The 24947-nt window shown below is 42.2% G+C and overlaps 1 protein-coding gene across 1 annotated transcript; it reads left to right on the top strand.

Annotated features, from left to right (window-relative positions):
• Nucleotides 1-10808: 10808 nt before the first annotated feature.
• LOC144684052 (pepsin A-like) lies at nt 10809-22056 on the top strand. The gene is made up of 7 exons (XM_078547767.1): nt 10809-10920; nt 13648-13766; nt 17235-17434; nt 18617-18746; nt 19829-19966; nt 20755-20853; nt 21721-22056. The coding sequence occupies exons 1-7, from the start codon at nt 10809-10811 to the stop codon at nt 21877-21879; spliced, it is 957 nt and encodes a 318-aa protein (XP_078403893.1). The 3' UTR covers nt 21880-22056.
• Nucleotides 22057-24947: the final 2891 nt, after the last annotated feature.

A 24947-nucleotide genomic window follows, 5' to 3' on the forward strand; every position in this document is an offset into this window, starting at 1 on the left:
CAGGGGAATAGCCACAGGAGATTCCTGCACTGCCTGCCTAGTCCTCTTGCTTTGCTTGGTGGTCACCCATTCCCTTCCTGCCTGTGGACTCTTAGCCTGTGGTGTGACCACCTCTCTAAACGTGCTATCCACGATACTCTCCACCTCGCGGATGCTCCACCGTGTCCCCAGCCGCCACTCCATCTCCAAAACCCGGGCTTCTAGGAGCTGCCACTGGAGACACTTCCCGCACACATGCTGGCCCCAGGCACTGGAAATGTGCCAGGCTTCCCACATAGAGCAGGAGGAGCGTACCATGGCTTTGAGCTCTCCTGCCATGACATACCCCTTTAAAATAAATTAAACCTTTTGCAAGATACTTAATATCAATTACTCTTGGGCCCTTCCTCCCTGCTCCTCATTGTTAAAGAATATAGCCTCTACAAATGATGAACCACAAAATAAGACCTTAAAAACAAAAAGCAATAAAAGTAGTAAATGCTTATCCAGCCGTGCTCACAGTACTCAAAGGATCACCTCATTCCTGCCTCACCAAACTCCCTCAGTCACCCCTGCTCTCCAAGCTTCTCTTCAACTCCCGACTCCTCTCGCATTTCTCTTCAACTCCTGACTCCTCTCGCGCTTCTCTTCAGCTCCTGACTCCTCTTGCGCTTCCCTTCAAATCCTGAATCCTCTCTCACTCCTTTTCAACTCCCTGCTCCTTTCACGCTTCTTTTCAACTCCCGACTCCTCTAGCTTTCTTCTAGGCTCCAGTGAAGACAGGCTGAGTCAGCCCAATCTCTCCTCATACGACAATCCTGCCATCCCAGGAATCACTATGGCAAGTGTATCCTTTGTTAGGTAAGGAGACCAAAACTGGACACAATGCTCCAGGTGTGGTCTCACCAGGGCCCTGTGCACCTGCAGTAAGGCATCCTTGGTCCTGTACTCAAGTCCTCTCGCAATGAAGGCCAACTTACCATTGACCTTCTTAGCTGCTTGCTGCACCTACATGCTTGCTTTCAGTGATTGGTGTACAAGGACACCCAGGTCCCTTTGTACATTAACATTTACCAATCTATCAGCATTTAAATATGACTTAATTCTGTTTTTCCTACCAAAGTGGATAACTTCACACTTATCCAGCTTATACACCATCTGCCATGTATTTGCCCACTCACTCAACTTGTCTAAATTGTCTTAACATCCTCTTCATCATCCACATTCCCACCAGGTTTCGTGATGTCAGCAAACTCGGAAATATTAAATTTGGTTCCCTCATCCAAATCATTGAAATATATTGTGAATACTCTGCGGCCAAAGCACTGATCCCTGAGGTACTGACTAGTCATCACCTGCCACTCCAAAAAAGACCCATCCATTCCTAATCTCTGTTTCCTGTCTGCTAACCAATGCTCAACCCATGCCAATATATTATCCCCAATCCCATGTAATCTAATTTTACACACTAACCTCTTATGTGGGACTTAATCAAAAGCTTTCTAAAAATCCAAATACACCAGATCTACTGGTTCTCCCTTATCTATTCTGCTAGTTACATCCTCAAATTATATTTCACCACGTTCCTATTTCTACTTAGTTCTGTTGAAGGGTCATGAGGACTCGAAACGTCAACTTTGCACTTCTCCGCCGATGCTGCCAGACCTGCTGAGTTTTTCCAGGTATTTCTGTTTTTGTGTTGTATTTCCAGCATTCGCAGTTTTTTGTTTTTATCTCAAAAAACTCCAGTAGGTTTGTTAAACATGATTTCCCTTTCATAAATCAATGTCGACTTTGTCTAATCCTGTTGATATTTTCTAAGTGTTCTGTTATCACATTCATTATAATAAACTCTAGTATTTTCCCTACTATTGATCTGAGGCTAACCGGACTGTAATTCGCTGTTTTCTCCCTCCTTCCTTTTTTAAATAGTGGAGTTCCATTTGTCACTCTCCAATCTGCCGGGACTGTTCCAGAATCTACAGAATTTTGAAAGATGACAACTAGCGCATCCATTATTTCCACGGACACCTCCTTTAGTCCCTGGGAAGTAGATTATCAAGCCCTGGGGATTTAATGGCTTTCAGTCCCATTAATTTCTCCAGCACTATTTTTTGCGTGATACTAATTTCCCTCAATTCCTCCTTTGCACTAGACCCTTGGTTCCCTAGTATTTCTAGGAAGTTATTTGTGTCTTCCTCTGTGAAGATAGAACTAACGTAGTTGTTTAATTGCTCTGCCATTTCCTTGTTCTCTATTATAAATTCTCCTGTTTCAGACTGTAAAGGGACCTGCATTTGTCTTTTACTAATCTTTTCTTTTTATGTACTTATACCAGCTTTTACAGTCCGCTTTCATGTTCATTGCAAGTTTACTCTCAAAAGTTGCCTTTTGGTCCTCCTTTGCTTAAGTCAAAACTGCTCCCAATCCTTAGGCTTGCTACTTTTGCTAGCAACTTTATATGACTCCTCTTTGGATCTTATACTATATTTCATTTCTTTTGTTAGCTATGGTTGGGCCGCTTTCATATTGTGTTTTTGTGCCAGAAAGGAATGTATAACTGTTGCAAGGCATACATTCATTCTTTAGATACTAGCCATTGCCTATCCACTGTCATGCCTTTTAATCAAGTTAAACTAACCCAACTAACCCCTCATACCTTCGTAGTTCTCTTTGTTTAAATTTAGGACCCAGGTTTCAGATCAGACTACTTTACTTTCCATCCTAATGGAGAATTCTATCATGTTATGGTCACTGTTCCCTAAAGGACCCTACACAACAAGATTATTAATTAACCCCTTCTCATTGCACAATACCAAATCTAAGATGGCTTGTTCCCTAGTTGGTTCCTCAATGTACTGGCCTAAAAAAAATTTCGTACACACTCCAGGAATTCATCCGCCACAGTATTATTGCTAATTTGGTTTTCCCAGTCTATATGTAGATTAAAGTCACCCATGATTGCTGTAGCACCCTTGTTACATGCATCTCTAATTTCCTGTTTAATGCCGTCCTCTACCTTACCATTACTGTTTGGAGGCTCATAGGCAACTCCCACTAATGTCTTCCACTCCTTGTTGCTTCTTAGCTCCACCCAGACTGATTCTACATCTAGATTCTCTGAGCCAATGTCCTCTCTCACTATTGCACTGATTTCTTCCTTAACTAACAATGCCACCCCACCTCCTTTTCCTTTTTGCCTGTCCATCCTAAATATCGAGTGCTCTTGCACATTCAGTTCCCAGCCTTGGTCACCCTGCAGCCATATCTCTGTAATCACAATCATATCATATCCGTTTACATATACCTGTGCTATTAATTCATCTACCTGATTGTGAATGCTCCATGCATTCCAATACAGTACCTTTAGACTTGTCTTATGACACTTTTGCATATCTTTTGTTGCACTTTGATCCTATTTGCAGCCACTCATTGTTTCCTCTGTCATCCACTTTTGATTTCTACTTTTCTGTCTTTCGTTCCTATCTTTGTTTCACTCTTTTGTGTCTCCCTGCTCAGGTTCCCATCCCCCTGCCACTCTAGTTTAAACCCTCCTCCACAGAACTAATAAATACCCCTGTGATGATATTGGTCCCAGTCCTGCTGGGGTGCAACCTGTCCAGCTTGTACAGGTCCCATCTTCCCCAGAATCGGTCCCAATCCCTCAGGAATCCTCATGGTGCCATGGTCAATTCGCTCGTCCACCTTGCAGACTCAGCTTTCGTGCCCACAAACTTCAAGAACATCAAATCTGTTGGACGATTGTGAGGGCTGAAGCTCCTTCCACTTCTACCTTCTCAACCCCCTTACATACCACACTTGCAGTCACACCTTCCTGTTCCTGACCACTAATCAAATCAGAAGACACTAACCTAAGGGGTGTAACCGCCTCCTGGAATAAAGTGTCCAGGAACCTTTCCTCCTTCCTGAGACATCGCAGTGTCTGAAGCTCCTCCTCCAGCTCAATGGCTCCGAACTGAAGCTCCTATAACCGTTGCCAGTTACCACAGAGGTGTTTGCCCTGGGTCTCACTGGGGTCCAGGAGTTCCCACATTCTGCAGTTGCAACATATCACCTGCCATCTTTATTATGTATTAATTAATTTATTGTTATTTTCTTAATTTATAATTAATAAACCCGACTACTCCCAATGAGCTTTACTACTGCTAGTAAACCTTACTGTTACTCATGAAACCTTACAATTACTAATAAATTAAATGCATTTTGAAAAATAAATGAGCAAAATACTCACCAACCAATCATTTCCCTGTTTCCCTCCTCCTTCATTCACACATCAAATTCTGTGACTAGCTGCACTCAGATGAACAGCTGCTGTCTTCTTTCTTACTTACTTCATGTGCTGAGTAAGACCATCTATATTCATACCAGCTGAAATTCTACAAAGTTGAGTCAGCATTTCTGGCTGTGCTCAAACTAGCGACCTAATTAACTATCAGCAGCTGCCTCTCCTGATGGGGAGCTTGTTTATCTCTGACTAAGACTGAAAGAAACAACTTTAACAGTAAATTGCAGTTAAATTCTAAATGCAAATTAGACTAGATTTTAGAAAGAGATTAACCATTAAATTTAATCCTTATAATTCCCTCACTCACCAAATTCCCAAGATCACACTCTGTGACTAGCTTTGTTTTCATTTTTCATTGGACATAGGTGTCGCTGGCAAGGTCAGCATTTGTTGCCAATTCCTAATTGTCCTTGAACTGAGTGGCTTGAAGGCAGTTAAGAGCCAACCATATCATGGTGGACCTGTAGTCACATGTAGGCCAGGCCACAGAAAGACAGCCAATTTCCTTCCCTAAAGGACATTTGTGAACAAGATGAGTTTTTACAACAATCAACGATAGTTTCATGATCACCGTGACTGAGAGGAGCTTTCAAATTTTTGAATGAGTTCTAAACTCCACTGGCTGCCATGGTGGGATTTGAACCTATATCCTCAGAGCATTAGCCTGGGTCTCTGAATTCTAGCCCAGGGACACCACCAATAGCCACCATCTCCCAAATAGCTGCAACCAGTGCCCAGCTGCTGTCTTTGCGCTTGTCTCTGTAGCGGGCTCTGGGTGGGAGGGTTGTCAGTCACCTTCCCCATCTCTGGCAAGATGGCATGGCAGCTGGAAGCCTTTGGGCATTCCATCTGCGACCTTCCTGGACCATTTTATGGGCCCTTCCTCCTCTCAGCCTGTCACCAAAAGGCTGGTAAAATCCGGCCAATTAAATTCAATTTAATTTCATAATCATTTTTACTGCACGTGTCCATTTGAGATAAGTTCACACCTTGGACAACTTTCATTTTGGCTTCTGTTGTAAAGCATCTGGATAATTGGGCACTGAAGTGCAGTGGTGCTGTGTGACTGGACCAGTAACCCAAAGGCCTAGACTAATAATTCAGAGAGTGTGCTTTCAAATCCCAGCATTGTAAGTTTGAGAATTTGAATTCAATTTGAAAAAAAGCTGGACATAAGAAGCTGGGGTCAGTGAAAGTGACCACAAAGCTATGGAACTGTCACAAAAATTCAGCATGTTCACTAATCTCCCTAAGGGAAGTAAACCTCTCTGTGTTATATGTAACTCCAGTCCCACACTAATATGGTTGACTGTTAATAGAGCTCTGAAATAGCCTAGAAAGCCACTCAACTGTACCTTAGACTCATACAGCGTAGAAAGGGGCTGTTTCGTTCATTGCACTGGTGCTGGATTTTCAAAAGCAATGGGGAAGGTGGTGGTCAGCCCTCTCGCCCAGAGTCTAGTTGAGCCAACTCCCCTGCTCTTTCCCCATAGTTCAGCAAATTTAAGAAAATCAAAATCACTTTCAGAAAAAAAAGGCACTCATGGTGGCAAGAACTCAGACCGGGCATTGGGTGAGGGATTTCAATGTCCATCAGCAAGAGTGGCTTGTAGCACTGCTCCAGGCTGGGCTGGCCAAGTCCAGAAGGATACAACTGCCAGAATTGACACAAGAAGTGTAGAATAGGATGTCACCTGCAGAACCAGACATGCCTTAAATAAAGTGCCAAATCTGGTGAAGCTACAACACAGGATTTTACACATGCTAAACCTCAGAAGAACTACGCCATGGCCAGGGCTAAGCAATACCACAACCAGCATATGAGATCAAAGTTTTGAAGTCCTGCCACATCCAGCCATGAATGCTGGTGGGCAGCTAAATATCGAACAGGAGGATGAGGCTCCATGAACATTCACATTCTTATTGCTGATGGAGCCCAGCCTATTAGTGGGGGAGATAGAATCACAGAATCACAGAATCACACAGTGCAGAAGAGGTCCTTCGGCTCATCGAGTCTACACCGACACGTGAGAAACACCTGAGCTACCTACCTAATCTCATTTACCAGCACTTGGCCCATAACCTGGAATGTTATGACATGCCAAGTGCTCATCCAGGTACTTTTCAAAGGATGTGAGGCAACCCGCCTCCACCACCCTTCCAGGCAATGCATTCCAGACCGTCACCACCCTCTGGGTAAAAAAGTGTTTCCTCACATCTCCCCGAAACCTCCTGCCCCTCACCTCGTGACTGACCCTTCAACTAAGGGGAACAGCTGCTCCCTATCCACCCTGTCCATGCCCCTCATAATCTTGGACACCTCTGAGGTCGCCCCTCAGTCTTCTCTGCTCCAATGAAAACAACCCAAGTCTATCCAATCTCTCTTCATAACTTAAATGTTTCATCCCAGGCAACATCCTGGTGAATCTCCTCTGCACTCCCTCCAGTGCAATCACATCCTTCCTATAATGTGGGTACCAGAACTGCACATAGTGCTCCAGCTGTGGCCTCACCAAGGTTCTATACAACTCCAACATGACCTCCCTACTTTTGTAATCTATGCCTCGATTGATAAAGGCAGGTGTCCCATATGCCTTTTTCACCACCCCACTAACGTGCCCCTCCGCCTTCAGAGATCTATGGACACACATGCCAAGGTCACTTTGTTCCTCAGAACTTCCTAGTGTCATGCCGTTCACTGAATACATCCTTGTCAAATTATTCCTTCCAAAGTGTATCACCTCACGCTTTTCAGGGTTAAATTCCATTTGCCACTTATCTGCCCATTTGTCCATCCCATCTATATCTTCCTGTAGCCCAAGATACTCAACCTCACTGTTAACCACCCGGTCAATCTTTGTGTCATCCACAAACTTACTAAACCTACCCTCCACCTAGTCATCTATGTCATTTATATAAATGACAAATAATAGGGGAACCAGCACAGATCCCTGTGGTACGCCACTGGGCACTGGCCTCCAGTCACTAAAGCATCCTTTTGTCATCACCCTCTGTCTCCTACAACTAAACCAATTTTGAATCCACTTTATCAAATTACCCTGTATCCCCCGTGCATTTGCCTTCTTTATAAGTCTCCTATGTGGGACCTTGTCAAAAGTTTTGCTGAAATCCATATAAACTACATCAACTGCACTAAACTCATCTACACACCTGGTCACCTCCTCAAAAAATTCAATCAAATTTGTTAGGCATGACCTCCCTCTGACAAAGCCATGCTGACTATCCCTGATCAAACCTTGCCTCTCCAAGTGGAGATAGATTCTCTCCTTCAGAATTTTCTCCAATAGTTTTCCTACCACTGACGTGAGACTCACTGGTCTGTAGTTCCTTGGCTTATCTCTACAACCCTTCTTAAATAGCGGAACCACATTAGCTGCTCTCAGTCCCCTGGCACCTCCCCCTGCTCAGGCAAGACAGGGGAGGGGGTAAAAGTGGAGGAGGCTTTGCATTATTAGTTAAAGAGAGAGTTACTGCAGTAAGGAGAGATGATATCTTGAGGGGGCATCGAATGAAGTTTTGTGGGTAGAGCTGAGGAATAAAAAAGGGGCAGCCACATTGTTAGGTGTTTATTATAGACCTCCAGATAGTCAGTGGGAAATTGAGGAGCAAATATGTGCACAATTTGTGGAGGTGTGTAAAAACAATAACAATAGAGTAATTATATCAGGTGATTTCAACTTTCCCAACATTAATTAGGATAGTCATAGTGTTAAGGGCTTGCATGGAGTGGATATCTTGAAATGTGTACAGGAGAAATTTTGAGAAATCAATATGTGGAGGGTCCAACAAGGGATGGCACAGTGCTGGACCTAATTCTGGGGAATGAACCTGGACAGGTGGCTGAGGTGGTGGTGGGGGAGCATTTTAGTGATAGCGACGACAACATGGTACAGTTTTAGTTTGTTATGGACAAAGAAATAGACAAATTGCAAAAAAATGTATTGGATTCGGGGAGAGTGGATTTTAGTAAAATAAGGCAGGATCTGGCTTGGGAACAGCTACTTGTGGGGAAATCTGCAGAGGAGCAGTGGGGGGTGTTCGAAAAGGAAATGGGGAGGTTACAAGCTCAACATGTTCCCTCTAGGGTGATAGGAAGGAGTAACAAGCCCAGAGAACCATGGATGATCCGAGATATTCAGGTTACGATGAGAAGGAAAAGTTAGGACCGAAGTATTCACACAACATTCAGCCAGAAGTGCTGGGTGGATGGTCCATCTAGGGCTTCCCCTGAGGACCTCACCATCAAAGATGTCAGCCTTCACCTAAGTGCACATAAAGAATGTCCACAATGTTAACCTGAAGATGGCTTCCAAGGAGGGATTGGAATTGTGAGGCAGAAACCTGGAAGTCAACTGAATGGGTCAGAATGTGCGATCTCAACTCAATTGTACCCAATTCACTTTGACTTGTGGGCTTTGCATCTCCAAATGTGAAGGGCATCTGTACGGCACCTGTATGATCTCAGCTGTATTTACAGGGGTAGTTCACAAATGGTAATTGGAAGGAAATTGTGAACCGCATTCAGATTAATATTGGGCCCATTGTGCGTGTCAAGACTTGCTCGACACATAGAACCATAGGAAAGTTACAGCACAGGAAGGGGCCATTCAGCCCATCGTGGCTGCACCAGCTGAAAAATAAAAAATTAAAAACTAGTTGCCCAATTTAATCCCACCTTCCAGCACTTGGTCTTGCAGGTTATAACAGTTTAGGTGCAGATCCAGGTGCCTTTTAAATCTTGTACACATCAATCAGGTCACCCCTCAGCCTCCTCAGTTCCAAGGAAAACAACCCCAGTCTATCCAACCTTTCCTCATACCTGCAATTTTAAGGCCTGGTAACATTCTTGTAAATCTCCTCTGTGCTGTAGCTACCAGACCTGTACACAAAACTCCACCTGTGGCCTAACCAGCATTTTATAAAGTTCCATCATTACATCCCAGCTATTGTATTCAATACCTCATCCAATAAAGGAAAGCATTCCACATGCTTTCTTTACCGCCTTATCCACCTGTCCTGCCATCTTCTGGGACCTGTGGACATGCACACCAAGGTCTCTCACTTCCTCTACCCCTCCCAATATCCTCCCATTTATTGTGTATTCCCTTGCTTTGTTTTCCCTCCCCAAATGCATTACCTCTCACCTCTCTGGATTGAATTCCATCTGCCACTTCTCCGCCCACTCAACATTTTGCAAAATATTTTGCATCACTCTCTCACAGCCACTGAACTTTCAGCAACATTCCAGATTCACTTTCTATGCATTTCATCACCTTCCCATTTATCTATCCACAATTTAGACATCAATCCTTATCCAATGTGACACACGTGTCTCATAGTCACCCTCACCATGTACCACTGGATGATTACTTCACCTTTACTCACTCAAAGGCCTGTTTTTGGGCACGGAGATTGACAAAAGGAAGTCATTTTGCAGTTTGTATGGATGAGAGTGGAGGCTTCAAGGTGGATGGACAAACTGACCATGGCGCCATGGTACAGGAAGCCATTCAAGCAGGGGGAGTTAATAGGAATGTAGTTTTAGTAAGGGACACTATAGTTAGGGGGATTGACACCATTCTCTGCATCCGAAGCATGAGTCCATATGGCTGTGTTTCCTACCCAGTGCCAGGATGCAGGATATCTGCTCTGGGCTGGAGAGGAACTTGCAGTGGGAGGGGGAGGATCCAGTGGGCATGTTCCAGATTGATACCGATGACGTTGATAGGGCTAGGAAAGAGGTCCTTCTTAGTGAGTATGAGCAGCTAGAGGCTAAATTAAAAAGCAGAACCTCAAAGGTAATAATCTCTGGATTATTACCTGAGCCACAAGCAAATTGGTGTAGGGAGAATAAGATTAGAAATATGAATGTGTGGATCAAAGACTGGAGTGGGAGAAATGGGTTTTAATTCATGGGGCACTGGCACCAGTACTGGGGAAAGTGAGCGCTGTACCATTGGGTCTTCATCTGAAACATACTGGGGCCAGTGTTCCGGTGAGTCATATAACTAGAGTGGTAGAGAAGACTTTAAACTAAATATTAGGAGGGAGGCATCATGTGAAAGGAGATGTAGTAAATCAAAGGAAAACAATGAGATAATAGAGCAGGGTAGTGATTTGGGTAATGATAACCAGAGTGTGGCAGGTTGGGACAGAGAGTACAAAGTTAAGAGTGCACCAGCAGATAAGACCAGGTTATCGTCAAAGATTGCAAAAATAGCAAAAAGAAAGAGTTAAAGGTTCTGTACCTGAATGTGTGCTGCATTCATAACAAAATGGATGGAATGAGCACATATGTGACCCGATAGTCACTACAGAGACTTGGTTGCATGGTGACCAAAGCTGTGACCCAAATATTGAAGAGTATTTAACATTTCAAAAAGATAAGAAGCTAGGAATAGGTGGTGGGGTAGCTCTGTTATTCAAGATTGTCATTAGTATAGTAGGAAGAGATGATCTTAACTCAAAAGAGCAAGATGTAGAATCAGTTTGGGTAGAGATAATGAATAAGAAAGTGAAGAGGTCACTTGTGGGTGTGGTTTATAGGTCCCCTAATAGTTGTTATATTACAAGACAGGGTATACAGAAAGAAATAAATGAAGCGTGTGAGAAAGGTACTGCAAAAATCATGGGTGTGTTTAATTTACGTGTAGATTGGGCAAATCAGGTTGGCAAAGGTTGGTGGAAAATGAGTTCGTAGGGTGCATGTGGGACAATTTCTTAAAGCAGTACATTCTACAGCCAACCAGGGAGCAGGCTATTCTAGACCTAGTAATGAGCATTATGACAGGATTAATCAGTAACCTGAAAGAAGCCTCTATGAGGCAGTGATCACAACATGATAGAATTCCATGTTCAGTTTGAAGGGGAGAAGTCTGGGTCTAAGGCTGTGTTGGCAAGCTGGAGTGCCACAGGGATCAGTGTTGGTGCCTCAACCTTTTACAATCTACATCAGTGATTTGGATGAAGGGACCAAATGTACGACAGCTAAATTTCTTAGTGACACCAAGAGAGCTGGGAAAGTGATTTGTCAAGAGGAGGTATAGAGTCTGCAAACGGACACACACAGGTTGAGTGAGTGGGAAAACATTTGGCGATGAAGTATACTGTGGGAGGGTATGTAAGCAGAGCTAGCTAAAGTAAATTGAGAAACCAAGTTAAAAGGTAGGACAGTAGAGATGCAGGCTTTTAAGGAAATATTTAATAACTTTCAGCAAAGATTTATCCCAGTGAGGAAGAAAGGCTCTTTCAGAAGGATGCATCATCCATGGCTGAATAGCAAAGTTAAGATAGCATCAAACTGAAAGAAACACTGTACAAATCTGCTTCATGGTAGCTTAGGAGACTGGTAAGATTTTAAGAGCCAGAAAAGAATGACTCAAAAAAAGAGGGAATAAGTTGAGTAGGAAAGAAAGGTAGCTAGTGAAACAAGAACATATAGCAAGGGTTTCTACAAGTATTTAAATAGGAAAAGAGTAACTAAAGCTGGTCCACTTGAGGGTTAGTCTGGGAATTATTAATGGAAAACAAAGAAATGGCAAAGGACTTAAGCAGGTATTTTGTGTCTGTCATCACTGTAGAAGATTAAAAAAGCTCCAAAAGATACTTGAAAATCAAGAGGTGAATGGGAGGGAGCAACTTAAAACAATCACCATCACTGGGGAAAAGATGGTAGGAAAGCTATTAGACCTAAAGACTGACAAGGTCCCAGGACCAGACGGCTTGCACCCTAGTTCTTAAAAGAAATAGCTACAGAGATAGTAGATGCATTGGTTATAATCTTCCAAAATTCCTTAGATTCTGGAAGGGTCCCATTGGATTGGAAAATAGCGAAAGTAACAACTTTATTCAACAAAGGAGGGAGACAGAGAGCAGAAACTAAAGACCTGTTAGTCTAACATCTGTCATTGGGAAAGTGCTAGAATCCATTATTAAGGAGGTTATACCAGGATGCTTCGAAAATCATAATTTGATTAGGCAGAGTCAGCATGGGTTTGTGAAAGGGTGTGTTTAATTAGAGATTTTTTTGAGGAAGTAACAAGCAAGTTGGATAAAGAGTAACCTGTTGTTGTGGTTACTTGGATTTCCAGATGGCATTTGAAAAGGTGCCTCATCAAAGGTAAGGATACATGGTGTAGGGGTAACACAATAGCATTGACAAAGGATTGGTTTGCTAACAGAAAGCAGAGAGTCGGGATAAATGTGTCTTTTTTGTGTTGGCAAGCTGGAACTAGTGGAGTGCCACAGGGATCAGTGCTGGGGCCATAACCTTTTACAATCTACATCAATGATTTGGATGAAGGGACCAAATGTACGGTAGCTAAATTTCTTGGTGACACCAAGAAAGCTGGGAAAATGAGTTGTCAAGAGGAGGTAGAGAGTCTGCAATTGGATACACACAGGTTAAGTGAGTGGGAAAAAATTTGGCGATGAAGTATAATGTGGGAAAATGTGAACTTGTCCACTTTGGCAAGATGAATAGAGAAGCAATTTACTATTTAAATGGAGAGAGACCGCGGAACTCAGTGGTACAGAGGGATCTGGGTGTCCTGGTAAATGAATTACAAAATGTATGTATACAGGTACAGCAAGTGATCAGGAAGGCCAATGGAATGTTGGCATTTATTGCAAGAGGAATGGAATATAAAAGTAGGGAATTTTTACTGCAGCTGTGCAGGGCATTAGTGAGAACCACATCTGGAATACTGTTTTCCATTTTTGTCTCCTTTTTTGAAAAAAAGGTATAATTGCTTTAGAAGCAGTTCAGAGGAGGTCCACTTGACACATTCCTGGAATGAGGTCATATCTTATGAAGAAAGGTTGAACAGGTTGGGCCTATACCCATTGAATTTTATGAGAGGTGAACTTATTGAAGCATATAAGATTCTGAGGGGACTGAATAGGGTGGATACCAGTGTAGAGTAAAGGGTTAATGTTTATATTATTTAGACAATGATGTTAATGATGATGTAAGCATCTGATATCAGATCAGATGACCAAGGGAGTCAGGAGGAGCAGGTCACAAAACAGTCTGTGTAAAGACAGTCATGTTTCTTACCATGTAATCTGGCAGACCTGAGTTAGACTGTCTGCTCAGTATTAGTGTTGAAGCAGGGAGGGGGAATGGGCTCTTATGGTAATCCTGTAGTTTTATAGTCACCATTACTAATACTCGCTTTTTGTTCCATGTTTATTTTTAATTAATTGAATTTAAATTGCCCAGTTGTTCTGGTGGGATTTGATCACATCTCCACATCATTCATCCAGGCCAAATTGTTGTTGTATTGAAATGAACACTGTAATCTAATGAAACTAACTGGTAAGATGTGCTTTTCTTGTAGGTGATCATCGCAAGTTTAATCCACAAGCGTCCTCAACATTTCGCCTTTCGAACAAGTACCTTTCTATCCAATATGGTACAGGCAGCATGACTGGTGTACTGGGATATGACACTCTCAGAGTAAGTCAAACTAGCTGATTTCCCATATCTGAGGGGCCCATAGAGAAGTCAGTGTTGCAGATTGTCATAGTCAAAGAGGTCTACAGCATAGAAAAAGGCCCTTCGGCCCATCGAATCTGCACCGATCAAACAAGTACTAACTATTCTAATCCCATTTTACAGCACAAGGCCCATAGCCTTGTATGCCCTGGCATCGCAAGTGCACATCCAAATACTTCTTAAATGTTATGAGGGTTTCTGCCTCTACCACCCCTTCAGACAGAGAGTTCCAGGTTCCCACCACCCTCAGGGTGAAAGAATCCTTCCTCACATCCCCTCTAAACCTCCTGCCCCTTACCTTAAATCTATGCCCCCTGGTTATTGATCCCTCCACCAAGGGGAAAAGTTCCTTCCTGTCTACCCTAACTATGCCCCTCATAAATTTTATACACCTCAATCATGTCCCCACTCAATCTCCTCTGCACCAGGGAAAATAACCCCAGTCTATCCAATCTCTCCTCATAACTAAAACTCTCCAGCCCAGGCAACAGTCTGGTAAATCTCCTCTGCATTCTCTCTAGTGCAATCACATCCTTCCTATAATGCGGATTCCAAAACTACACACAGTACTCTAGCTGTGGCCTAACCAGCATTTTATACAGCCCCAGCATAACCTCCCTGCCCTTATATTCTATGCCTTGGCCAATAAAGGCAAGTATCCCATATACCTTATCTCCCTGTCCCGCTCCCTTAAGGGACCAGTGGACATGCACACCAAGGCACCTCTGATCCTCGGTACTTCCCAGGGTTCTACCACTCATCGTGTATTCCCGTGCTTTGTTTGTCCTGCCCAAGTGCATCACCTCACACTTATCCAGGTTAAATTCTATTTGCCACTGATCAGCCCATCTGACCAGCCTGTCTATATCCTCCTGTAATCTAAGGCTATCCTCCTCACTATTTACCACCCCACCAATTTTCGTGTCATCCGTGAACATACTGATCAACACTCCTACATTCAAGTCTAAATCGTTTATATATACCACAAACAGCAAGGGACCCAACATCGATCCCTGTGGAACCCCACTAGACACAGGCACCCAGTCACAAAAACACCCCTTGACCATCACCCTCTGCTTCCTGCCACTCAGCCATTTCTGGATCCAATTTGCCAAGTTGCCTTGGATCATATGGGCTCTTACCTTCGTTATCAGTCTCCCATGCGGGACCTTATCAAAAGCCTTACTGAAGTCCAAGTAGACTACGTCAAATGCATTGTCCTCATCTACACACCCGATCACCTCCTCGAGAAATTCAATCAAATTGGTCAGATTTGACCTCTCCTTAACAAAACCATGCTGACTGTCCTTGATTAATCTCTGCATCTCCAAGTGTAGATTAATTCTGTCCCTCAGAATTGCTTCCAATAGTTTCCCCACCACTGAGGTTAGACTAACAGGCCAGTAGTTCCCTGGTTTATCCCTTCTTCCCTTCTTGAATAATGGTACCACATTGTGATCTATTATTAATTCTTTCACGGGGTGTGGGTGTTGCTGGCTGGGCCAGCATTTATTGCTCATCCCTAATTGCCCTTGAGAGTCTGACCAAGGATCTTCAAACCTCAAGAACAACTTCCTTCCCTTTGTATTTCATCGTGCTTGTGTTAAAGGCTCACAATCCATCAGCTTTTCTGATTCTTTTTTGTACCTGCCAACTGGCTTTTAACAATTTGTAATGTTGGGCTCCTGAGTCACTCTCCTCTACCATTCCAAATTTCTCACCATTTGGAAAATACTCTTCTTCCTTCTGTCCAAAGTGAATGGCCTCACATGTCCCCACATTGAACTCAGTATGCCCATTCACTTATTCTGGCTATCTTCACTTGCGACAATGTGCTGCCATCTGCACTGCTTGCTATCCCTCCTGGCTCCATGTAACCTGCAGTCTAATACAACTCTCAATTCCTTCATCTAACTATGGTGAAAAGCTGAGGCTCCAGATCAGATTCCCCGGGAATACCACTTGTCACATTCCACCAGTCTGCGTACATATCCTGTATCTCCACTCTCTGCATCCTACTTCCCAACCAGTTTCTAGCCAAAGTTAAAAGTCCACCTCAAAAGTACGCCCTTGCTTTCACTAATCTTCTCTTTTGTGGAACCTTATCCAATGCCTTTTGGATGTCCTGATGTACAACATCCATAGACCTTCCCTAATCTACCTTAAGGGTGACCCCCCTCAAAAAGTTCAGCTCATTTACACAGACATGACTTATCTTTAATAAAGTCACAATGGCTCTGTCTGATCAGCTCACACTTGTTTAAGTGTTAGGTCACTCTCGCCTTAGTCACAGATTCAAGTAGTAACTGAGTGCATTTCAGAAATAATTCATTGGCTGTAAAACATTTTGGGATATCTGAACAACGTCTGACAGTGCTACATAAGTAGCAGTTTCTTCTTTCTTTAATTTACAATCACTTTCTGGTCCACCTTTTTTGGCACACAGTCCCCAAGATACTTTGGGGCCAGTGTAACAGCATCTATCTAGAATTGGCCAACCATGGGTGCACACCTGGCCCATACAGTCAGAAACTCTGATGCCCAGCTGGTATTTTGGGAAAGGTTATCCAAGGTTCCCCTGACAGTCCCTCCATATGTTGTGGAAGAGCAGCCACTTGGAGTACGGAGATGGTTAAATTCAGAAAATCTTTATTTTGAGCAGGCAAGGGAAAGAGTTAAGCTATAGAATCTCTCAAAGGGCAGTTACAATAACACACATTTATACACAATACAGCTTCAGCTGGCTACATGGCCGAGTATATTTTGGCAGCTCATGGCCTTCACTGTGTCCCTGTCAAGCACATCACATCATATTCTCATAGTCAAGCAAATTCATGGGAAAGTACGAAATGGATAAAAATACAAAGCTTATCGGCTACAGTAACTTCACCTCTAACAAAACACATCTAGAAAAACAGGCCAGGTGTGTAAGCTAAAGGTTATGGAAAAATACAGCAAAAGAAACATCTTTCATAAGTATAACTCAAAGTAATCTTTTAACCCTTTATTGCCCAAATCACATATCTTCCTCAGCCTCTGGAAGAAGAGGTGGTGTTCCAGAAAATGTTTTAAAACATGATTTGTTTCTTCAGTGGCTTGGACCGGTGGGGACCACATCTGCCCATTTGGAGACTGCACTGCCTCACCTCACTCGATGCGTTGGTTTCCAATGATGCACCAGAACCTGATTGAGACATTGGAGCGGGAACTTGTAGTGTAGGGAGTCTGTATCCCTGTCCTCACACTCCCGAAGGCACTCACCTAGCAATGGGCAGCAGGGGGTTCCTCACCTTGCGAGGGCAATTTGGAATAGTAGAGAGCAAGAAACTGGCACAACCCCAATATGTTCTTTACTACCAGGCCTATGTTACTTGACCTTCTGACAGTATGACCTACCGTAAATATTTAAACAGTTTTCTTTTCAATTAGGTATCCAACATTGATATCACCCACCAAGAATTTGGTTTAAGCATCACTGAGCCTGGCAGTTTTCTTTACTATGCTGAATTTGATGGAATTCTGGGACTGGGATATCCAGATTATGCCATTGCAGGTGCCACAACTGTTTTTGAAAACATGATGTCTGAGCATCTGGTGGAGCAACAGATGTTTGCTTTTTATCTGACCAGGTGAAGTATAATGTTCACCACCCCCAAATTAATCTCTTCATAATGAATACCCAACATAATCTACACAATCATTGCCTTTGCTTTCCATTTTCTCTTTATCAACACCATTAATGTTATCAGCTGGACTTTTCTCTGGCATAATTCTGTAGGTGACACAGTGTTGGGAAATTAAGCGAGATAAGGATTGGAGGCCTGTAGTCAGATCACCATCCGCATCTGCACCGGAGCAAAGTGTCTTCCAGCTCCCCCTGCCCCATCTGGCACAGAGTCTTAGTCACTTGACTGTTGACCACTCAATGCATTTAAAGGATGGTAGGGGACAGGGTCAGGGAAACCAGCCAATTTCCCTCTGTTCCGCTTTAGGTATTGCCAACCTCAACCTGGAATCCAGGATATGGCAGCAGTACATCATGCAGCAGAAGTAGGAAGCAACTAATAGCTCTGTTGGCAGTGCGAAGGCTAGCAGTGGTCATCTCTACATCCCTTTGGGCTCCTCGCTTTTCCTGGAGGTCCCACAGCCCATGAAAAGCCTCTCTTCCATAAAAAAATTATTTTATGACTTTGAATTTCTTTTCCCCTTTAAGAATCCTCTTCTGTTCTGTTCCAGTTTTCCTACCTGGCTTGCACCAACAGTCATTCTGGGAGTCCATCCTGCCAACTTAGGCACTGAACCCGCCCTAGCATTGATTCCAGCCCTGTAGACTTCAATGAACAGAATCGTAGAATTAGGCAGCACAGAAAGAGACCAATCAGCCCATTGTGCTTGTGCCAACTCTTTCAAGGAACTATCCAAGTAGCCCCACTCCTTTGCCCTTTCCCCATAACCCAGTATTTTTATTCCTTTTCAAGTATGAGTCCAATTCCCTTTTGCAAGTTACAATTGAATCTCTTTCCTTCTGCTCAGGCAGTTCATTCACAATCACAACAAATAAAACCTGACTAGATCACAATGTAAACATTTAAAACCATGTGGATTTACACTCTTCTATTGTAGGATTTAGCTACATCCTACTCTATAGTTTTTATATTCTCTAGGATTTACAGCGTGCTTTCCAGCGTCTTAACAGCTACTTTCAAAGACATTTTTGACTAAAGGCCATTATGATATGATCTTCAAAAGGTGACAGAAATTGTGAACCTTCAAACTTCCAGGTTTAATTTCTTTTCACTTTTGATTTACAGACAGGATGGTGAGTCGGGAAGTGAACTTGTATTTGGTGGATTTGATCCAAACCATTACACAGGTAACATTAACTGGGTTCCCGTCACTGTGGAAGGATACTGGCAAATCCTTGTGGACAGGAAAGTAAATGTCCATTAAAAAATGCTTATGTTCTAGAATAGAATTCAACTGAAAAGATGTGCTTTGTGCAGAGATAATTCATAATGATAAACGGATTAAATGTTACACAGCATTTACTGGGCAGTTTAACATGATAGCGTGTTAAAGAGTAATATTAGGGATTAGATGGGAAATGCATAATTAAGAGTTATTCAGATTCAGATCAAGAAAAGATCATTTAACCTTCAATTTCTACTCCATTGTGCTCTCATGGACTTCCACCCCATACCTCCTGATGATTCTCTACATCTTCCCCATCTACCAGATTAGAAGATCACACAGCGTGATCAATATCTCTATAACCCTCAACCCCTACTCAACTGATATTGATCCAGCTCCTTATAAAGACACCGTCCCCTATTCATGTTGGAGTTGCTTAAATGCAAGCCAACAACCACTGCATTGGTGGAGCGCTTTTCATTTATTGGAACAACCAAAGGCACTATGAAGATTGAACAATGGATGGAGCAGGTATTTAGGGAGTGATTAGAGGGAGGTAACTAAAAGCACAGTTAAGGAATTGACTTTTGAGGATGAAGAAAGTTTTGAAATAGAATTTTCAACAAAAAAAAAGCGATCATGACTCTGGCACCATCAGCAAGCATAAGATGCACAGTAAATGGGAGATAGAGTGGACAGTGCATGCTGTTAGTGTTGGAGGAGATCACAATGATACAGTTAGGCAAGGCCGTGGAGGGACATGAGCATCAAGAGGGAAACTTTGAAGCCAATACATTGGATGACTTAGAGTCAAATGCAAACCAGAAAAGTAAGAATCAAAATACACCAACCTGGCAAAAGATTGCAAGACAAATAATATTTTATAGTTGAGAGAATAATAAAAGTAAAGGAGCCGTATTAATAGATTCAAAAGCACAATCAAAGTGTTATATTGTATATTTACTGAAAGTATAATGGCCAAATTAAATTTGTAAACCATCTTGATATACGATGCATACATTCACATACATTAATCTCCATAAACAGTTGGCATTTAGATTTCTGAAAATGGTCACGTAATCATGAATGTCCTTTTCCTCCCTAGTGTGAAGGTCAATGGCCAGGTAGTGGCTTGTAAAAGCGGTTGTCAGGCCATTGTCGATACTGGCACCTCTCTGATTATTGGCCCTGTCTCACCGATCCAGAAAATTCAGCACGAGATTGGTGCAGAAGCTCAACTTTATTCTGTGGTAACCTGCATTGTATTTTATCATAAGAAGGAGATGATTTCACCTTAAATCTTAAAGGACACAAGGTCTTAAATACAGTGTGCAGTTTTGGTCTCCTTATTTAAGGAAGGATGTAAATGCGTTGGAGGCGGTTCAGAGTACAGGTTTACTAGATTAATACCTATAATGAGCAGGTTGTCTTGTGAGGAAAGGTTGGACAGACTGGGCTTGTTTCCATTGGAGTTTAGAAGCGTGAGGGGTGAGTTGACTGAAGTATACAAGACCCTGAATGGTCTTGACAAGGTGGATGTGAAAAGGGTGTTTCCTCTTGTGAGTGAGTCCAGAACTAGGGGGCATTGTTTTAAAATTGGGGGATTTGGAGAAAAATAATTTCTCTCAGAGGGTTTTGCAACTTTGGAACTCTCTGCCTCAGAAGATGGTGGAGGAGGGGTCATTGAATATTTTTAAGGCAGGGATAGATAGATAGATTCTTGTTAGGCAAGGGAATCAAAGGTTATCAGGAGTAGATGGGAATGTGGAATTCGAAACAGAAGCAGATCAGCCATGATCTTATTGAATGGTGGAGCAGGCTCGAGGGATGAATGGCCTAGTCCTGCTCCCATTTCTTATGTTCTGATGTTCCCTAAATTAAAAGAGGCTCAGATGCATTCATTACAATATTTTACACTTATGCTAAAATTAAGGAAAGGCTCAGAGCAAACTGATAGTGAAGATTTCATTTTAAACATAAATGAGACCTGTGGTCCCAGATAATACCACTGTTAACGTCTTGTTTCTCTGTTCTACAGCTTGGTGTGGACTGTCGTAACCTGCCCACCATGCCCTATGTGATGTTCACCATCAATGGAATTGACTACCCCCTTTCTCCTGAACAATATGTGCTCCAGGTATGCTTTAACCCTTAGGCTCCCAGAATCTCCACAGCATTGTTCATCATCTCAGGGTGTCTGATATTTGTAAAGGTTTCAGTGCAATGGCTGTACCTCATTTATATTTATATTTACATGGAACTTTTATTAATTATTTCTTCCACTCTACTTTCTTTCACCAACTTTAGTTGAAGTACAACTGCACAATTAGCTGAATGACTCCCCTCTGTGCTGTGAGACTCTGATCCTTTAAATACAGTTTTGTGGCTACCTGCTGACCCTAGTACATGCTCAAATGGTTCTTTCTTAAAATGTGAGTCAGGACAGCAAGTTTTGTTGAGTTATTCAACAGTGTCCCACACTTTAGGCCAACTCTGTCTTTACCCGTGTGCACACATTCCAGCGCAGTAATCAGGAGCGGGGACTCAGGCTGATTGGTCATCCACTCATAACATGTGGCAGTTCTGGCTGAATCATTTCCCCCAAATCACTAGCACACATGCCCTGAGAATGAAAGTCTCTGCCCGTTCTTCTTCAAATTGGGTTCTCACCCACATCACTCCTTGAGACAGCACCACCAACAAAAAGGTGAACTGTTACTTCATCCACTTGCCAAACATGCATTCTAGTTGCACGAAAGTTTCTGCTGTATTTGCCCATTGGCACTTTAGCTTCAAAGTAATTCATTGTGCAAAGTTCTTTTTGCTTTCTAAGAAATGTCAGGGTGTTCTGGTCATCATGAGGTTTGGGACAAATGCTTCTTCTCCTGCCTGTTAATTTAATATGTTTGTATGTAATATAGTTTGTCATAAAAGCAAGTGCATTCTTAGAAGCAAACAAATGTAGGAAAATCTATTGATTTGTTCTTCATTACTTTACTTGCAGAGCAAATACAATGGACAGAAATATTGTGAAAGTGGATTTAGCACGATGGCTCTTTCCGATTCTGAAGACCTCTGGGTTCTTGGAGATGTCTTCATTGGAGTCTACTATTCCATTTTTGACCGAGGAAATAACCGAATGGGCTTTGCCCGGGCCGCCTAATTTGTTCATTCATGGCTTTGTTTAAATTGCTTCCTCGACCTCTCCCTGATTCACATTTACAAATCTTCCCGATATTCCTCACAATTCCCATATGCAACAGGCATCATGGTGGCACCAATGATTTCAAATAATGTTAATAATTTATACAGAGGTATTTGATTTTAAACCAAGTAACATGTGGGCTGCCTGTTTGGCTCTGAATCTATTTATTTGCAAGATATTATTGGAAAAAAATTAATGGACAATATTAAAATATAAATATTAAAGTTATCAGAAATGCATTAATAGCTCTGATCTCTTACTTTGCTATGGGCACTGGAGGTGGCTGAGATACACCCCAGTTTGTGGTCACACTACACAAAGATATTATCTGTGTGACTGATCTATGATATTTTTCACAGACACTAGGAGTCCACTGAATACAGCTTCAGTGTATTTACATCTTTGGCTTTAGAGGAATAACTATTAATCTAATGTTCAGATTTTGAAATGGGTTTTGGCATCTGTAGCAACTTTGTTTAGGGTCTCTGTTGGTTTTCTCTCATTTCTGTGTTTAAGATCGTGTAGGATCTTTTTACCATTGACCCTGATCCTGAGATGGCGTCTGCAGGTCAAGGCATACCCAACAGTGCAGCACTCAATAAAACCCTAACACAAAAAACAAAATACTACAGATGCTGCAAATCCAACATAAATAAATAGAAAATGCTCAGTAGGTCGGGAAGCAGCTGAGGGGAAAGGAAGCTAGGGTTAATGTTTCAGGTCTATAACTGTTCATCCAAAGGGTATGAAGCATCATGGCCTGAAACACTAACTACATTCACAAAATTCTCACGCACCACTCAATCTATTCAATCGATTTTAGTTCACCCATCCTGCAAAGCCCTACATTTTCCCCATTGCACCATCAAATGAGTTCTTCATTAATTCAAGTCTTTTTGCCTCCATCATTGTGTCTGTTCATGACTCCAAGCGTGAAGAAGAATTTACTGATAACATCCCTAAATCTACCTTGTACTAGTTTGAGCATATGTCCTTTTCTCCTATTTCCATAGTTTACTTTAAGCTATTCCAGATACGCTTCATTTCCCTGAAACCCTCTTCCCCCAAGTTGAGAAGACCAAGGGGTAAATGTTGGTCCTTAACTCTTGGGCACTAACCTCCCAGAGCAGATTGTCCTCCAGTTCTAGGGCTCACCAATTTTTCATCCCAATGAAATCTACAGTAGAAGAGCAAAAATATCGGGAGAGCATCCTGAAGCAGGAATATTAATGCGTGGTGGAAGTCATTTTAATTTTTAATCATCAGGCATCTCACCAAATTTCATTTCAGGAGTATCAGGTAAAATCCATAATGGGCTGTAGATTTGTTATATAAGGGCTCTTTTATTTCCTTTGCCCAATATCCAAATGAGTCCTTCATACAGAGCTTGGTGCTTCTCCCTGATGGAATCTAAGATCTAGCCCACGCATCCCACAGCTTCCAGTTCCTTCAGAGACAAGTTAGACATTAGCTTAAAATCCTTACTGCAGAGACAAAATCCTGCCCTACCGATCCCTCACGTGAGTTATTTCCAACCTGTTACTTTCTCATTTCTCTGCCAGCCACCAAGTTATCCACTGTTATCATGTTTCCCACTTGGCCACAATCTCTAACCACCCAATGCTGGTTCAGATGGGAATGTGATGTTTACATTGGTGTATCCATTCTCATCGATGCAACAACCTCTTGATCAGAGCACTTGCTCCTCTGGTTTAAACTTAAGCATTTAGTCAAAGCTAATTGTAGCAACTTGAATCAACTGCACCGAATGGAACATCGTTTCCGGGCTGACCATCCTGTCTGTAAAACAAAAGATAATAAAATAAAGCACAGAGACAAAGAAACAACATCATCAACATTGACATATTTCTGCTTTAGAGGGTTAGCACTTGGTGATGTGATTGTCTACTGGATATTGATGTAACTCACCACTTTTCTAAATCAAAAACTTGAAGGTATTAATTGCAATATTGCCATAAATACTCCAGGAAAGTCCTCCCAACCAATTGGATGCTATCCGTTCAAATTGATCAATCATGTTTTTAAATGAATTAAACATGATATGATCTGTGCTCTGATGGATTCTATTTGGTTTCAATTCTAAACTGGGCAGTCTGATTGCTCAGCAGAATAGCGCTACCATTGGTATATTTGTTTGTGTATGTGAGTGTGTGTGTGTGTGAGTGTGCGTGTGTGTATGTGAGTGTGTGTGTGTGTGAGTGTGTGTATGTGAATGTGTGTGTATGTGAGTGTGTGTATGTGTTTATGTGAGTGTGTGTATGTGAATGTGTGTGTGTATGTGAGTGTGTGTGTGTGTATGTGAGTGTGTGTATGTGTGTATGTGAGTATGTGTATGTGTATGTGTGCATGTATGCGTCTGTGTGTGTGCGCGCAAGCGTGTTTATGCTAAACTTCACTTAGACACAGGGTTAAGGGGATTGTGCCTTCATTATAGATTTTTGATTTTGTTCAGTTTACTTATGAAGGTTAATTATTCTTAAGTATTAGTAACATCCTTCTTTCTGGTTTTCAGTGTGCTTTGCTGCTTCAAAGTCTGAATCTTTACCCGAAACCATCCAACACAGGAATAAATGTTGTACATGTTTTGATATGCACCTACGCCGATTTCTTTTATGCCAATTAAAACTTTTTAGAGTTAAGGATTTAAAGAATTGAAAGAATTTTTAGAGTGCAGGCAAAAAGAATCCTGCTTTGTAGATACTCCAATGTGAATGATACTGATTTTGTACTGATTTTAAAACAGATATAACATTGTAACTAGGTTTTACTCTACAACGGATACTGGCCACATAATGTGGCTCTGCAGAGAAAGGCTAAAACAGCACTATAAAGGCAGAAGGAAAATCGTGAAATATGCCCCATGGAAGAGCCAGAAGAAATAGAATCAGACATCCATTCATTATATAACCACAAAGAGGGTAGAACCGAGCCAATCCAAGTAATCATTACAGTTAACGGACAACCCATTAAGATGGAAATTGATACAGGAGCGGCGATGTCCATCA

The sequence above is a fragment of the Cetorhinus maximus genome, chromosome 8 (genome assembly GCF_964194155.1).
Source record: "Cetorhinus maximus chromosome 8, sCetMax3.hap1.1, whole genome shotgun sequence".
Classification (NCBI taxonomy): Eukaryota; Metazoa; Chordata; class Chondrichthyes; order Lamniformes; family Cetorhinidae; genus Cetorhinus; species Cetorhinus maximus.

What these genes read in the sequence shown, in the direction of transcription:
- LOC144684052 (XM_078547767.1), top strand. Translation starts at nt 10,809, where the DNA reads ATGAATAAGAAAGTGAAGAGGTCACTTGTGGGTGTGGTTTATAGGTCC. An exon ending in AAATGAAGCGTGTGAGAAAG is followed by an intron (nt 10,921 to 13,647) that starts GTACTGCAAAAA and finishes CTTTTCTTGTAG; the next exon opens with GTGATCATCGCAAGTTTAAT. An exon ending in TTTGCTTTTTATCTGACCAG is followed by an intron (nt 17,435 to 18,616) that starts GTGAAGTATAAT and finishes TTTGATTTACAG; the next exon opens with ACAGGATGGTGAGTCGGGAA.